Source organism: Hetaerina americana, unplaced genomic scaffold (assembly GCF_022747635.1).
Source record: "Hetaerina americana unplaced genomic scaffold, ioHetAmer1.1.p SCAF_32, whole genome shotgun sequence".
Lineage (NCBI taxonomy): Eukaryota > Metazoa > Arthropoda > Insecta > Odonata > Calopterygidae > Hetaerina > Hetaerina americana.
Genome location: NW_027286897.1, coordinates 4,901,466 through 4,918,945, shown reverse-complemented (window position 1 = coordinate 4,918,945; position 17,480 = coordinate 4,901,466). Strand labels below are relative to the sequence as shown.

The window sequence follows — 17,480 nt, the reverse complement described above, 5'->3', positions numbered from 1 at the left end:
AAGTTGTTTGTATTTTTATATTCATAGGATTTTTAATATTCGCACAAAAATGCATCTAGTTTTATAAATTCCTAAATTTGATATTTCAGAGCATTAAGTATTAACACTTATTGCAAATACTTTTATTTCAATTCCACCCCGAGATATACCGTATGGCATGTAAAATTTTTTGGTAGTATAAATCGCCTCGAACTGTGAGATATTCATTTCCTTTTTGCGCCTTTGATTAATTTTCCAATTGATGAGACAGTGTGCTATACAGAAAAACATGTACATATGCGTGTGTATGTATATCTATCTATATTTATTATATATATATATATATATGTATTTATTTATTTATTCATGTAATTATCAATGCTATGTCGTTCCGAATTCAACAGATTCACTTGAAACATTTCATTAATTCCACGAATTACTCTGGCATGCAAAAAAATGAAGCAGTATGATGTGATGAATGGCTAAAACAATCTTTAATGTCCCATCATTCTTTCCTTCTCATTCACCGGAATGAGTGAACATTCCACGAAGCCCCTCCCCTCACCTTCCTACCTTCTCCATCCATGGCTTGTTTATCTTTCCGGCGGGTAGGGGTATAAAAATCACTCATGGGCATTTCAAGTCATTTATTGTGCTGTTAGCATCGCTTCGGAGGCTACGTCAAAAGGATTTAGGCCGGAAGAAACTCCTCTCCTTCCTCGCTGTCTCGACACCTTTGTTTTTTCTCTATACCTCTCGCATTGTCCTCTGCCCTTCCCATCTCCTAATCCACCAGTCGTGCGATTGGTTGTCGAACGAGTGTGTGGCACCGACCTTCCCTCCACGTTCTCTCTCTCTCCCTCCATCTCCCTCTCCTCGCGGCCCCACACGGGGAACCCGTGGCCTTTGTACTCTCGCGAGGAAAGCTGTCGGGGAGGGCCTTCCGTCTTCCCCGTCCGACACCCTCTCTGAGCTCTTCAGTCGACGTTTTTCACGGCGAGAGGAGGAAGGTTCGCCCACAGAATCGGGGGAGAGAGAGCACCGCTGGGAACCAGTGACAGAGAAACGAGCACTCACGGGTGGAAGAACCAACCGAGGCGAAATGGCGCCCCTTATCGAAAATGTCACCGGTGGCAACAAGTTGGACGACTTGCTGCTAAAGGATTTCACGTCCTCCTTCCGCGAGGGGTACGTCAGGGTGGGAAAGGGTTACGCGAACAAGAAGGGGATCATCCTTCCGTCCTACTACAAGAATTTCGAGCCCAGGATAAGGAACACTGAAGTGAAGGAGGACGACGTGTGGGTGGTGTCTTATCCCAAAACAGGTGAGGATAACTTCTTATTTTCTTCCCCTATCTCCCATTCGCTCCCTCCCTCATGACCCGCCAAACCCTGACTCAGGACCTCAGGGAATCGCTCACCGTCGGTTCACGTGCTCAAATAAGTTGGATAATTTTTGACAAATCGCGTTTCGGGCGGGTTCAATAGGTGGCAAAGTCCGATATTGAAAGGTACCATTGGTGAGACCCGATGAAAACCTACATCCAGCTTAGAAGTTGTGTTACAGAAATGGTCAGTGTGCAAATGTTTCTTCTTTTTATTTGACGATGGAATTTATTTACCAAGTGAATGAGGTTAGCGAGCTATTTCGCTTCGTAAGACGGTCTAAAATAGATTTGCCGTTAAAGGAGTTCTCTTGTTGTACTAACGGAGAAGAAGTTTAATTAGCTTGTTCCTTCATTGATATTTTCCCAATAATTTTCTTTGCCTATCTAACGAGCGCAAATTTATTTTTCTTGGTCGCATAAATCAGATCGTTTATATATCAATGGCTAACCCGATTCGCCGGCAGGTCGCGGGTTTGGATCCCTCTTAGGGCATGGACGTGGTGGTGCCGAGTACTGCCTTGTCTTGGATTCCTTGTGTATATGGTACGAAATAAGGCCTGAGGTCGGTACTCCTCAAAATTCCATTTACTCAATTTTTGTTTATTCCAATGATTTTATATGTCCATAACAAAATGTGACACTTTTTTCCCAAAGCCATGTAAGTATATCCTGGATAATCTGTTTCATGCGTGTTGATCACTTGACTTTTTATTCAGCCGATTGCCAGTCGCCGTTATTTGTTTCTAAATTCAGCGTGAAGCAGTGCGTAGTCAACTTGAGCGTTGATATGCATTTTTGGCACCCGTCGTCAAATAAGATATGGGCGTTAATACTTCGGTATCCATTCGGGAGATAACGGTCGCGAGAGGAAATACAACGCCCGACGGAGAAGTCAACTGCCCTCATTAAAATCGGTTGCTATTCTTGACACGCAACCCACCTCTCAAGGTATTCAAAAGTGCGACACCATGGTGCTCCGGGGTCCGAGCCTACATTTAACAATCTCCGTAACTCAGCAACTCTCGAGGTCCAAAAATATGCGTTCGAGAAGTTCAAGTCGAGAACAGTTAAGAATGATCCGGAATTGCGAATCGGAACGTTACCTTGGGGACAAAACGCCTATGAAATGGCTCGGGAACCTTGGGGAACAGTAGAGAAGAGTACTTTTCGCGTCATGAAAACAAATGCAAAATCACTTTGAGCAATTATTTTTCTCTCCTCCCTCGGTCAACAAGTGACCGAAGGAGTAGAGATTTTGGAAGCGAAAAACAATCAAAAATTGTAAGATGAAATAATAGTAAATCATATTGGGTAAAATTTACGATTCTCGTTATCTAAGATTGAATTATATTTTTGAAGGAAAATCACTTCGTCAATGTTTACTTCACATCATTTTAAAGCATTACGCCACTTGGCCATTCGCCTACTTGCGAAACGCAATGTTGTCAATAACATAAAATCACATAGCTAATGATTTTTTTGCCGCTGGCTGGAAAAGTATTGCTTTATCCTATCATGATCCAGCTTATATTTTAATCTGGGCCCAGTTATAACATCTTGTTTCCATGGTGATTGGCTGTTAGAAAAAAATAAATTGAGATGAGGACGAACCGACGCCATCCAACTCATTCAATGCTATTTAAATTTCCTCCCGCTGACCTAGGTTTCCGTAAGCGTCGCAGTTCATCAACACTCCATATTTCAATGTAGTTTTAGATGAAAATTTTCTTCTGGAAATCATTGATGAATAAGCTGATGAATGAGCTGCCAGTCGAACTTAACGGTAAATACTTTCGCTCCGATTTTCCCCTCCCTCAGCCTGAGTAAAAATTGAAATACATATCGGTGCCCCAGATTTTCACGAGCAAATTTTCATCAAAATTTAGCCTTAACCAAGGCCGAGGTATGTGTGTGTCTGTGCGTGCGCGCGTTGAGGTGTGGCCTCGGCAATAATTGGGTCACATTAGTCGCTCGTGTGTCCCTGCTTTGGAAATGAGAGCACCCCGCTCGTTCCAGCCGGAAGGGTTTGACTGGGAATGAAAATTTAGGTTCAACGACCGTTCCGAAAAATTCGAAATTCGCAGAGGTTATTATTGCGACAAACAGGTTGGATTACCGTTTGAAAAACCATGCCCTGTCCTAATAATTGCTTTCGCTTTCGCAGACGCTTAAGAGAGCTTTATTTAGACGCAACACAATCTCGATTTGTTTACGGAATTGTGCGGACGGAAATAAGTCATTCCCCGTACCCACACCCCCTCCCGCCCCCAAGAATGGGTATATTCATTAAGTGGGCTTTGTGTAACCTTGTTCTGTGCCCCAATCAGGTAGGGCACGTGCCTCCAAGAGTTGTGAGGGAGAAACGATATCGAGTTTCCCAAAAAAAAACACGCTTAAGAATTCGCTCTTAAGTACACATCCCGGGTAGATTTTTACGACCGCGCAGAGCAATATACGGAGCTTACAAAGGAAAACAGTGCGATGAAAAGGAAAATAGGATTGAAAGGAAAAAGAAGGAATGGGAAGGGGAAATATTGCTGTGAAAGATGTATGGTACACTGGTTTGAGCATGATGTAATCGGTTATATCAGAAACACGGAGGAGGGCATGCATGCAGGACGACCACATGGGTTTAAAGGAGAGAGTGGCTCATAAAAACTTGGGTGACTGCTGTTGTTTCTACCCTCACCACCAAGAGGTACAATTTGTTAAGAAAGACGACAAAACAGCAAAGGCCTAATCTACGGAAGCCGGTGCATGAGTCGTCTGGATGTGACTGAAACGAAAAAGTGTACGCATAGGAATGTGTGAAAAAAATATTTGAGTACAACTTGGTTATTATGGGTAAGCTTTTCATGCAGAGAAAAGAACTGACTGCCTCAACTTAAGTAGTTCAATATCTGCTAAAAAAAATTGAACAAATAATCAAACAACCAACTCACGATAATCATCCAGCGTAAAATTACGCGACAGTTGAATATTTTTGTTTGAAATTCACGAATTCCACCTTATATATTGTCTAATGTTTTGACCTTTCCCATTTCGCATTATCCGCACTTTTAGAGTCTTTCTGAATGGTAGATAATTGATAGTTGACTGTCATAGCATATTTTCATTCCATAGAAAAAGTTCCGCCAAATCCTATATCCAGGCGAGTAGCAGATAATTTCTCTCTCCGTAACAATGCGAGGGATTTTCCCTTATAATCCTCTATCGATTTGTTGCCAAGCTCGTTAATTGATTTCATCGAATATGAATATGTGAAACAATGTCTTCTCAAGAGGTAATAATCGAGTTAACTTCTCCAGAAATGAAAGTTCCATAAGAACAGAAGAAACCTTCCAGACCATTGAGTAGCCAATGATTTGGAGCAAGGCACCGGTGTAATTATAAGCATTGGGGCATAGCAAATGGCTGGAGAATGAGATATCTGGGTTTCGAATGCACCGTTATATTTTCCCCAGAAAAGGTGATGTTGAAGTACGTCTAATCATCAAACGGTCTAGAAATTCCAGGACATTTTTTAAGCAAAACCTTTTGTGGCGTATTTTCCCTTGCTCATCAAAATTATTATAGAAACCTTACACTCAAAACTTACCCCTTTCCCCAACAAATCAATTCGATCATTTTTCTTACTTCCACACAAGTAGGCTTGGGTACATTACCTTTTTAGCTAGGTAAATTGGCTGCCGTAGAATGCATATCGGGATGGAAATGTTTTATAATTAGGCCTGGGTTTTCATTTTATTTTCAAGAGGGACTTTCATAATGAATCCAACAGATAAATAGTAATCTACGAGAATTCAACGTCAATTGCAGTTCCCAAGATGTAACATTTTATGGCATTAAGGACGCTGCAAATTTGATTTGTCGACGCCGTATATGGCTCTCTGAACCTACAGTTTCCTTTAAGCTTAACGCATTTGCACAGTGCTCGCGCGTCTGCCTTATTCTTATATCACCGACTTACGATTGGACCGGTCTTCGCCATCCCCCTGAGCTTGTCGTTTCTTCCACCGAAAGTGAAATCTCGGAAAGGTTGAGGAAAATGCCGAGTCACAACTACCGTTTATAAATTAATAATACCGAAATATCTTCGCGTGATGCATTACGGACACTATTTTATAGAATCGAATCAATCCTCAGTTGAAGGAAAGTTACGATTTCACTAAAGAGAACCCATGAATGTCAAAAACATCACTAGATTTCCAACTATTACATATGTATTGCATTTTTTTACGGAATGGATGTAAGTTCACCGATGAAAAACTGGTATACTGATATTTTTTGTTGTCTATCTCGTCTATTATTCTCCATTTTGCTACAGAAGTCAGCTGCACACACCAACTTATGTTTACACTAAAAGTGTTTCGTCTAACATTGAATATTTCCATAAGAGGGAAGAAAGTTAATATGACTGTCTCTTCAATCGTGAAAGCCTGTGTTTTGGTCATCGTTCAAGCAGAGCGAGTTATGGGGAAAGAATGTTTTTCTCGAACTGTAATAAAAGTATTCGGGAAAACGATGACGAAAATCTACGTACGTAAGATGTTACGTAAACCAACTCACATCAGAGGGCATCGGAAAATGTAACGAGAGTATTTTTTTTCGTAGAGGCACTTCGACTGTAAATAAACAAGCCAGATATTTTCCGCTAAAAGAAAAGACTTAGCTTCAATGATATTTTCTGCATTAGGATTTTATTTGCATTTCTGCAAATATATATTTATTATCATCTAATTCATTTATAAATCTTTGATTTTGGTGAATTGTTAAACCATAAGTCTCATTTAAATTTCGGTTTCCCTCTAAATCGAAAACTGAAAAGTGTTTTTCCCCACAATTTTGAGTTGAATTCGTTTTTGGTTCGCTACGCATATACATTTAACATTCCACTTACGAATATAGTAATTATAGTAAAGAAACTTCTACTGTTCAGAAATAACGAAATTCGAGCGGAACAAATGACATCCGCCGCAGGGAAATGCGAATTTATTTCTTTTCTATTCGGAGGCTTGTGAGTGCTGCGGATTCCTGAGACCCGAATCCTTTCTCATCGCAATTTAAACCACTCTTATTTTTTCCCCGGCACGACGCCGGAGTCGGGGAAGAGAGAATGGCATTCGAGGCGAATCATTCTCGCGCGCTTGGAAAGCTGTCGAAGCGGGAAGGGTGGGTGGGAAGGGGGGAGAGAGGGAAGAGAGAGAAGAAAAAACTAATGAGTATTGCGATAAAGAAGCCTAGAGTTTCGCAAAGCCTTGACGAATGCGACTCTCTAGCAGGGTCTCCTACGTCATTCGTTTGACGCCAGCCGTCTCTCCGCTCCCCACGGGAACGCAGGCACCCTGTTCGTTGTCTGTCTACATCGCAGGGGTGCAGAGGGTGGCCGTCCCAAGTCGTCCGATCCCCCCCTCTCAAACTCTCGCCAACCTACTTTTTGCCCCTCCTAAAATCTCCTGTGAAATCGATCGTTATAATGTAGGTTTAACAATTAATGTACTTGTAATTTATTTGTGCGATACCTCTTGGATCGCGAGTATAAAAGTAGCACCTGAAGGATGTGTGGCCTTCTCTAAATCAGTTCGGTTAGATTAAATCTAGCATGATATTCAGCTTCCTTTGTAGAAGAGGAGGTTTAAAAATTATCATTGATTTCATATTTAAATTTCTCCGCCTCTTTAGAGGTTCTCTAGGTCCGCTTCTGGCTCTCGCATGTGGGCTAATTTTACAGTTGAGCTGCCTTCATTAAGAGGGTAATGTAGCTCAGTGTGTAGAAAGCTGCGCTATTGACCCGGATAGCTCGAGTTCGATTCTGCGTGATGTCTCTCTCACCCTCAGTTTCACCCAAGCTGTGTGGTTTTTCGGATACCAAATCACCCCAGGAAACCACAGGTGGTACAGGGAAAGGAATTGCTCCTCTTGCTCCCCTAATGCGTGAATTTTACACGCCGTGCCGAGGTTAGCTTTTCTCTTTCCCTATTAAATCAACTTGCAGCTTTTAGGGACTTACGTTATTGCGTTGGGGCTTATGTTTGAGTAAATAAAGCATTTTCCATTTTCCTTCATTACTTAATTCACGCTATGCCACCTATTTCATCTCCACGTAGCACCTGAGTCGATCTGGAGTATTCCTTATTTCAAATCATCGCCATTTATTTATTTATCGAAACATTGACAGATTGACATTAATTTAACCATAAAATATCCGACTCAGTTGTGATTATGAAAAATTACCAGTATATTAATGAATACGTATTGAAATTTTAGATGTTTGGTGACCCTATATCCCTTTGCCTGCGACACACCTTTGCAATGCCTTAAGTGGTATTAATTTAATTAATTTTTAGACAAAATAACCGCTACTCATAAAGCGCTCAGTTACTCGATTAAGCAAAGAAAATATTATCACGACTCTCCATGGTTATAGAGAGACACCCTCTTTTCTTAGGAATCTCTGGATGTTGGCGGAAATATGAATGAATTTCCTTTGATTTCCATAAACAATCACGGCGAAGATGTCAACAATTTATTTTATGTTAAAATAAAAGTAGGAACGTAATTCACTTAATTTTAAGTCAAATGTAGTTCTACGATATTCCATATTTGTGATCTCCTTCTTAAATATCCTAGGATTTAATGACGCCACCCCCACAAAGTTAAAAGGTTATCTGAAATGTGCCCGCAGTCTCTCACTCCCTTCCTCCGGTCCCTTTCAGTCACCCCCCTCCAGCCCCTCCCCCTCAGTGACATTCAAACGGCCTATGAGCTAACGTAATCTTTCCTGGGAAGCATAAGGTCGGTCGTTGATAGATTGCTATCTATTTTGCTAGATTGATATGCGCCTGGTCTCCTAGGCTCTCGTTACCCCGCGCGAAGGCAAAGATAGCGAGTGACACGCGGACGTGCATGCGTTCACACAGAAATTAGTGCACGAGCGGACTATATCTCGCCTCAAAGAGTTCTCTCGACAGCGGAAATTATCACTCAACAGAAATTTAAAAGGAGCGAGCGGTACATAATTTTCCGCGCACGTGTCGACTGCTTGACTGCGACAAATAGTCCTTCGCACACGTAAACAATCCTATAAATGCTCGAAGAAATGCATACTAGTCTCATAACAAGAACCGCTCGAGACTTACTGACTGTTAACTTCGGAGGCACTAGATACTTCAATGGACGGAAAACTAAAAATGTAAAAACGGGCGGAAAAATACTTACATCCCCACAATAAAAACACGACGAACGATGCGAACATGGATTAAGTCAAGAGCGACACAATGTCATAAATAGCGGAGCGTTTCTTGTGTTTAAACAAACTCCATTCCTGGCCATAGGCTTAAACACACGATTTCCCTGAATAGTCATTCCAAAAGATACTAAAATAATGACTTTGGCTCAATCATTCATATCGAATAATTTGTAAGTTACTATTAGTCACTTACAAATTATTATAAGTCATAGTGTGTTTCCTGGTCATTGTGAATAAAAAAATGTTTAAAAAATTAATTTGTGTTCATGCAAAGTATCGTTTACATTATGCGTAAGCCAACTTCACATATTTTCCCCCTAACTTATTGTGCAATCCTTACAGAACCTATGACAATAAATTTGAGAATTAATGAAAATAATAAATGAATAAAATGCTCAACAAATATTGAATTGCCAGGTCTGCCAATTTCCCCGCCTGAAAAAAAAGCAGAGCTGTCCCTCGTGACCGCAGCATAGGTGACTAATACAATATATTCGATTGAGTTTAATTTGAGTTACATACATGGTCATTGCTTTGGAATACATTACATAATGTAGGGAGTCAATAAAGGGGCCAATCTTGTCCCGGAGAAACAAAACATACGTGCAACAATAAGGTTTTGGACATAACTATCCATTATATCATTCCCTTTAACCAGACAGACTCCATAAAAAAATTCTTAAAAATCTGCTAGTTGTTGATAGCCAAGTTGATTGCAAATATAATAACATTTCGTACTTCATCTTTGCTGGCAATTGGTCAAGCATCGCCATTTAATGCAAATGTTTACAGTGGTATAAATACGTATACGTGGTACAGAACGTCATAATTAGTTGCTGAGCACTTGATATCATATCTTGGGTGGAGTCTTCGGTAGTCAACCCGACAAAAATATCACCCAACTCACCTACTTAAGTCTCGCAATTGACTAAGGAGAATATCATTTAAAACAGTACGAGTATAGTTATCGTTTATTTGTCGTCTTATCCATTTTCTTGGGCTTGTATTGTTGCCTGCAAGTGAATGCTCATAATTTTCCATATTTGGATTCTTATCGCCGTAAAGATTAATTTCTTATCCCATTAATGAGCTCGACTGTCAGTATGTAGCCTGGCGGCAAGCAACCCGTAATGAAGTTACAGAAAATTCTAAGGTTGCCACAATTTCAGCTTAAATTTTTCTTGAACTTTAACGGGCACTGACAAGTAAGTATGACCTGACAAGCAAGTAAGACCTGAGGTTTTAGCTATTACACATACTCAACTGAAGAGTATTCGTTGCAAAAGTTGATCAGTACCGTCGTCCAATTATTTGAATGGGTTTAAAAATCATTTAAAATAATTTATATATTTTTAATGTTGGTGGATTTAAGATGCGATACCATGTTTCGAATTCAGGATTTTACTTTCTCCGTCCCCATGTATATATTTAGTTCCCGCACCACAGTAAATTATTTAGAGTTGTACACGTGGTAACTCATGGTGAGCATTTACCCAATAACAACTTAAATATGACTCGACTTACCACTCCTGAGTTGCTCCGGACTAAGTTCATTGAGAAATTCACGGGCATGACTCAGCGTTGTGGAAACCTATAACTCGAGATGCATCAATTGTTTTTTGGAATGAAATTTCTTTATTCATAAACGGTACAAACTACCTAAACAATTCGTTGTCTCCGGCGTAACTTTATGGAATTTGCATAACATATTGAAATAAAATTATTGAATTTGTAATTATTAACCCATGGTGATCCAATTTTATGAATCCAATTGACGTTCAACGTCGAAACCTGGGTCGTGTTTTTAAATGAAGTGTGCGGAATTACATAGTCAATAATTTCATTTCATTTCAATACCTAAATAATGACGATATAACATACTACCTAATACAGGCATATGGATACCAGCCCCTCTACCAGTCGGGATACGCCGCTACCTGGAAGACGTGTACAGGAAGGCACCTCGTCATTGCCTCTTTGACATTTTCCAGCGTTCCGAAATTGTTGTAGAGATGCATGTCTGTTCTTCGCCAGTTCAATAACTTAAATTAAACACGGCATTAATCACCTTGTTTTGAGGACTCCTATCGAGAGTTTTCATGACCAAGTTTTCCACAAAATTAACTCAAAAGCATTGAAATTCAGAGTGCGTATAAGTAGTATCCTCTCCCTGTGCTCGTTCAAGGCCCTCCATAGTTTAAAAAAATCCCTTCCTGTTCTCGAAGGAAGGAGAGTGTAGTGGGCCGACTGGAAGGAACAATTTAGGAGCAGTGAAATTATAATAATATTTCGTAAATTTTTTGGTATAAATGTCTGTAATATAAAAGCTGTGGATATGATAGAAATATGTCTCTTTGCTTATCTGAATGGTATCTGAAGTTGGATCATTGATTTTAATAAGCGTGTATTTTCAAAATTAAACGTTTTGAGTTAAATTTTTTATCACATATAACAACTGGCAGTATTTTAGGTTAAAAGTTCCATTATTAAATCTGATGTTAATTCCAATTTGAAAAAAATCAACTTTCCATCAACAAATGTCATAGATACCTTCATTAATAATATTTCATCCATTTATAAATGGTTATTACTTAGATAATTACATTATGACATCATATTTTAGGTATTTTGAACAATTTTATGGATATAACAATTCTATTTCATAAAATATTAGATTTAGAATCCAGCCTAGGCCATTTATTCATAATTTCTAGGCCTTAGTAATTTTTTGCAATCTTTACATTTATTTCCCATTAACCCAGCTGTTGCAAATTTATCCATAAAAAAATTAGTATAATAACACAAAGAGTTTTCTACGATTGCCCGTTTTTGCTGGGAACAATGAGAAAAGTTTCTTAACAAGGGTGTTCCTAAAGGGGCTACCATCTTATACAAAGGCCTTTGCTTGATGCCAGAGCAAAGGAGTTTTTAAGATGGTTAAATACATTTATTAAAAAGTATAATTTTCTACCAATAAAAATCAACACTGACAAGAAAATATGCATTTAAATAACTCTCTATACACAACTTTGTACAGATGTCCCTGAATTGTCAATAACAATGTACCTACAAATGATTGATTATAATTAATTGCCTTCACTCTAATTCATATTGTAATGTTATTAAAAAACTAACTTCATTATTTCAATTCACAAAAGTGTTCACTGGAGTTAGTGAACTAAGTCATTAAGTATTCTTAATGAAAGGATATTATCATAACTTTTTTACATACTTAACGCCCAAGTTGCACAGCAATAAGATTTCTATTAAGACTCATTACAGTCAAGGTGTCCATAATAATTCCATGCCTAGAGGTAAATTCAGGAACCGCCATAATCTAGGGAGGGAAATTTAAAAATCACTCTTCTTTCATCTTCCAGGTACCACATGGAGTCAAGAAATGGTGTGGCTGATTGCCAACGAACTGAATTTTGACAAAGCCAAGTCTGTGATTTTGCCAGAAAGGTTCCCATTTCTCGAGTATGTACCCAAAGGCCAAAATAAAAATTTATCTACATGTTAAAGAAGTGCTTAATGGAAAATTTCTTGATTAATTCCTCATGAAACTGCCATGAATGTTTCACAAGACTAAAAATTAAAAAATTTTTATTGTCTTCTATGCTTTAAAAAAAGTATGAATATATGAAATTTGATTTTGAACTGAAACCAGCCAAAGCATAGATTTTAAAACTAGAAGCACAAATAACATAACATTATATAAAATAATGTGACTTTATGACTGTCTTTCACAGAACATTTAACAAAAACAGAATTAAATGTGTATACCTATAGAAGCACTGCATCCTCCAATGGCTTAGTTTATTTCAATATATCACTCTGGAGAGTTTGATCCAGAAAGTTTTTACGTATACACTCATAAACTCTCAAACAAAGTCTAGCCTTATGGCCATAGTTCCCCATATAAATGAGCTAGGAGCAGATTAAAAGGAGATGAGTTTTCACAAGGGATCTCTTTGATATTTTTGTAGTAGTAAGCACAAATGTATGCAATAAAAATGCCATGTTTGCGGAGGCTTAAGCACTGTGTGTATCTCCTGAAATCACTATTTTATATTGTTAATGCATGTGTTGATCTAGAGAATGGAATAAAATTATTAAACATTCAAACTGAAAGAATAATAAACATAGATTACATAAAACAGATAAAATAGTAATTAAATATAATATCTTTTCATAGAAGTTTTCACTTGGTTTTGTGAATGTGACATAATCCTGGAACAGTTACATGATCTAAAACCTAAAAATAAAAACAAATTACATTGAGGGACTTTACCAATCTTAAAAAGTCTTTAAAAGGGATATCCTTTGCATAAGGAATACATAGATCACTATTTAAGATGAAAATGAATGTTTAAGCTTCGCATCTTGTATAAACCAAACTTAGAACTAACAACTAACTTAGCATGCTTCCACGATTCGCATACACAATGTAAAAGAAATAAATACAAGATCTGCCCAAAAAGTATTCAACAATGTAGTATATTGAGAAAAATAGCATACCTAGAACATTGAGGCCTTAGTCCCCTTGGGACATCACATACTTATCCCAGTGTCACTTCCACTTTAAAGGAAAATTGGCTATTCTGAATGGTCATCAGCTATGTGCTGCAATGAATACAATCTTTTTTAAGATATTTCTACTGATTAAATTTTTTGTGTATCTTGTGTATCACGATTCATTTATAATAGAATCATACTTATGCTCGTTGGTTCCGACTGAATAATCATCAAATATTGAAAATTATGAACAAACAATTCATCTTCATCACAGGTCTGAGGATTTGTTTTGAGCAGGTCTCCTAACTATTCTGTTTCCTGCCAATCTCTTCATTCTTTTATAGCTCCTGCTTTGACGATTTATGCTAACTTCTTCTCATAGCTCCTGAGACTTGCTGCTCCTTTGACTTTCTTTTATAATTTTTCCCCTGCTTGCTTCCATCCTCGGTAATTTTCAGTAAGCCATCATGCCCCATGATATCTCCAAACAGTTTCCCTGTTCTCTCTCTCTTCAGATGAATATCTCTTCGCCCCATCTTCAAAGCACTTCTTCATTAGTTACTCCATATATCCATTTTATTTTCATCATTCTTTGGTAGTAGAAAAACTAAGTACTGTGTCCATTATCCTGAGGCTTTTCCACGATTTATTTTTGCGATTACAGTTGTACACAGATTCTCACATCTTTCTTCACTTTATTGCTCAGAAAAATGAGAGATCATTCAGGAAATAAAATTATCCAACAATACTATTGACTTCATTTTTTATAAATAATAATATTTTTTTCTTTTTTCAGACATTCCCCGCTATTTAGTTACGAAGAGTTTTTGAAGGACAGGCCAGACTTTCCCCTTCCTGATTTTATCAGAGACTCAGTGAAATTTGTGAATGATTTCAAAGGACAACGTTTCATCAAGACACATCTGCCCTGGGGCTTGTTACCAGAACAAATACATACAAAGAAGCCAAAAGTAAGTTAGGTTACAGCTTGCAGGACTAACTTTTAATAAAGAGAAACAACTCTTAAGTCAGATAATATGTAAATTTATTTCAAATGCCCTCATCATTTTGTGCTGAAATCTGATTCAAAAAGTTCTATTTGTTGTGTTGCTGAATTACAAATCATATTGGTAATGTTATAAGTAACAATTCTAGGATTTGGAAGGTCTGGTAGGCAGTGATGCATAAAATATTTTTATAAAGTGAAAAAGACATCACTAAGACTTAAATATGTTACATGAAGAGATTGTGTATTACTCCGTAATTATGCACATGATATATTTTTAGCATTTATACTTACATATATAAAAGTACAAAGGAGATCTACCTGATAAATGAAAAAGAAACACTTTGCTCCAATCCACCACTTTATTTCAGGTACGACTAGTTTCGACGCTACGGCGTCATCCTCAGGTACAGGAGGCTGAAACTATTGAGATAATTTTTTTTTTCATTGGTCGGTATAATTTGAGTCAATGGCTAATGGGGATAAAGGTACGGGTTAGGAGTCAATGGGAGTTAGGGGGAAGGGGTGAGAGGTTCTGTTTTTCTGTTATTGCTAGGGAGGCTTCCAGGAGAGGTGATACATTCTCAAACAGAATGTCATTGAGTAAAGGATGTTTCTTCATTGCTCTCCGGATCTCAAACTCTTCCTTCTTGTCCATCCTCCTCCCTTTTTCTTCACGTACCTGAGGATGACGCCGTAGCGTCAAAACTAGTCGTACCTGAAATAAAGTGGTGGATTGGAACAAAGTGTTTCTTTTTCATTTATTAAAATGAACTTCCACAAAGTTGAGGCTGAAACTATTGAGAGATCTACCTGTATTAAGAATAGTTGAAATGCTTTGAATACATGTAATGAATGTCCTACATTAGGTGTTTCCATTGGATATTTTTGACAGAACCTATGTAAATGCCAATAATGGTCAATTTCTTTACTTTTAAGGTGATATATGTTGCAAGAAATCCAAAAGATACATGTGTATCATATTACCACCACTGTCAGTTAATGGAAGGCTACAATGGAAGTTTTCAGGATTTTTGTGAGCTATTCCTTGGAGATAATTGTGAGTCTAGTTTATTTTAATGGGTATCTGTATCTGAATATCTAGAGGACAAAACATTTAAATTTATAAAATATTCCTAACTCATATTCCTATTTACAGTGAATTATTCACCATTTTGGGATCATGTTCGATCATTCTGGGAGCATAGAAATGATAAAAACATCTTATTTCTCACCTATGAAGATATGAAAAAGGTAAATATACTATAATTTCACTGTATATAAATATTACATTTTAATGATTCCTACCCAATTACATTCACGCTCTCTATCAGGTATGACATTTTCACTATTCTAATGAAGATGAAATGTCACATAGTTACTGGTCAATTAAGCCATTGGTAAGATAACAGGTAAATAATAGCTGAAGAGGTATTTTATTTTAGCAAAAAAAGAATATTACATTCATAGCTCGAATTTTCTCTCTAAAAATCTCTAGCCTAATATATATATAGGTCAAAATCAATTTTCTACCTAAGGCATATGAGCACACCTTGCTATCTCTATCATCTTAGCCTTATTGCCTTAAAGCTAAAACTACTTCAGCTGAAATTTGACAGGCATTTTGATTGTGCCAATCCGCAGAATTAGAGAGGAATTTTAACTGCTTTTAGTTGGAGCAAAAAAAATTCATCAAAGTAGTCAATTACGACTTGGTTCAAGGGATGTGGTTAAAGCTTACCTTTCACTAAGCCCTTCATGTCACAAAAATCAAGGGTTCTGTATTAGGGGACTAATTTGTTCCTTTAGAAACTGGATGAAACAAGATGATATTGTTGCTACATTCAAAAATGAAATAATATAGTACATTAATACAGGTCAGATATTTGCAGTGGACAGGCATGCATTTTATGGAATGAGCATGAGTACTGTCAGGGAAAGTATTAGCCACTCAAAAAGCCTTTATAATAGTGGAGTAGTTGGTTGACCTTATTTCCCTTAGCAAAACCAGCCATCAGTATTATTTCTGTTTAATGATTCATCATAAACTTTTGTTTAAATGATCAAATGTTCCTCACTGAGGCAAGAGACCCCAGTAGGTAACTGTATTTGGTGACCAACTTGAGGGACCTAGGTGAAAACTTTAATGAAATGAAGTGCATTCAAGTTCAAAGGTCACCCAATATTTTTTTCTTAAGACTGGGAATATGATATATTGAATAATGTGGCCAAGCTTAAAATATGAAGTTACTCTTTAAGAATGTATGACATAGATGGCTGCACTGTGTAGAGCTCAGGGTTAGTATTGCTGCTACTAGAGTGAGAAACACTTTCAATATTTTAAATGTTATTTTTTTAGTGTTTGCAAGAAATAGTAGATAATCATCCCTTTCCTCTACTTGTGTGGTTTAACCCTCATCAAAGTTAGAACTTAAATGTCGCAACTTGCACTTCAGGCCATTCCTCACTATGTGCAACCTATGTTTTTGGCATACACATTCACATTACCCAGGACACCTTAATGGCCCCAGGGGAGCCTGAGATTTCCCCAGTATTTTTGACTTTGAATATTAAATGTTTATACCAATAATACCAGATTTATATTGGGATTAAGGTATTCACTTGTGATCATTACTTCTCAGCAGCTTGAAAATATATTATTCTTTTCAGGATCTACCATCAGTCATAAGGGAAGTGGTATCATTCCTTGGAAAAGAGCCTCTCAACCCTGATGATATGGCTAGCCTCTGCACTCACCTCAGCTTTGAGTCAATGAAAAACAACAAAGCAACAAACTATGAGTTTGCCATCGAAGTAAACCGTGCAGCAAACTTAATTGACAGAAATGGTAGCTTCATACGGCAGGGGAAGGTTGGAGGATGGAAATCTGCCATGGGACCTGAACTCAGTGATCGATTTGATCAATGGGTAGAAAAAAATCAAAAGGAAACTGGGATATCTGTTTGGAAAAAATTTTGAAAGGGATAAAATCTGAAATTTTATTTTCGCTAGTATGGATTGTATATTATAGATTTTTTCAAATTTTTGTGAAGGAGTTTATTTAAAAACAAAAAAAAAACAAAATTAATAATCATGTCACAAATTATACAGTCATACTTTGTACATATTTCTTCTCATGACTCCTCAATGTCTTTTCTGATGATCTGTAAATGTATTCATGTAACATTACCCCAAATTGTAAATACTCTTACAATTAACAAACTGTATAAAACTCTCTTGAAAATCTTTATATTAATAAATAATGAGCTAACAAAATGGAGAATCATATACCAACAGTAAAATATTCAATATGAAGTTTGGCAATGAGCCATCTTCATTC

At 37.4% G+C, this 17,480-nt stretch overlaps 1 protein-coding gene across 1 annotated transcript; it reads left to right on the top strand.

Annotated features, from left to right (window-relative positions):
- The first annotated feature begins 650 nt into the window (after window positions 1-650).
- On the top strand, window positions 651-17,479 carry LOC139691301 (luciferin sulfotransferase-like). Its single transcript, XM_071589063.1, has 6 exons — window positions 651-1,304; window positions 11,997-12,096; window positions 13,931-14,105; window positions 15,080-15,200; window positions 15,300-15,394; window positions 16,811-17,479. The coding sequence occupies exons 1-6, from the start codon at window positions 1,082-1,084 to the stop codon at window positions 17,117-17,119; spliced, it is 1,023 nt and encodes a 340-aa protein (XP_071445164.1). The 5' UTR covers window positions 651-1,081; the 3' UTR covers window positions 17,120-17,479.
- The last annotated feature ends 1 nt before the right edge of the window (window position 17,480 follows it).

Coding starts and splice junctions, on each gene's coding strand:
- LOC139691301 (XM_071589063.1), top strand. CDS start 1,082: ATGGCGCCCCTTATCGAAAATGTCACCGGTGGCAACAAGTTGGACGAC. Junction 1,305..11,996: donor GGTGTCTTATCCCAAAACAG/GTGAGGATAACT, acceptor TTCATCTTCCAG/GTACCACATGGAGTCAAGAA. Junction 12,097..13,930: donor GAAAGGTTCCCATTTCTCGA/GTATGTACCCAA, acceptor TTCTTTTTTCAG/ACATTCCCCGCTATTTAGTT.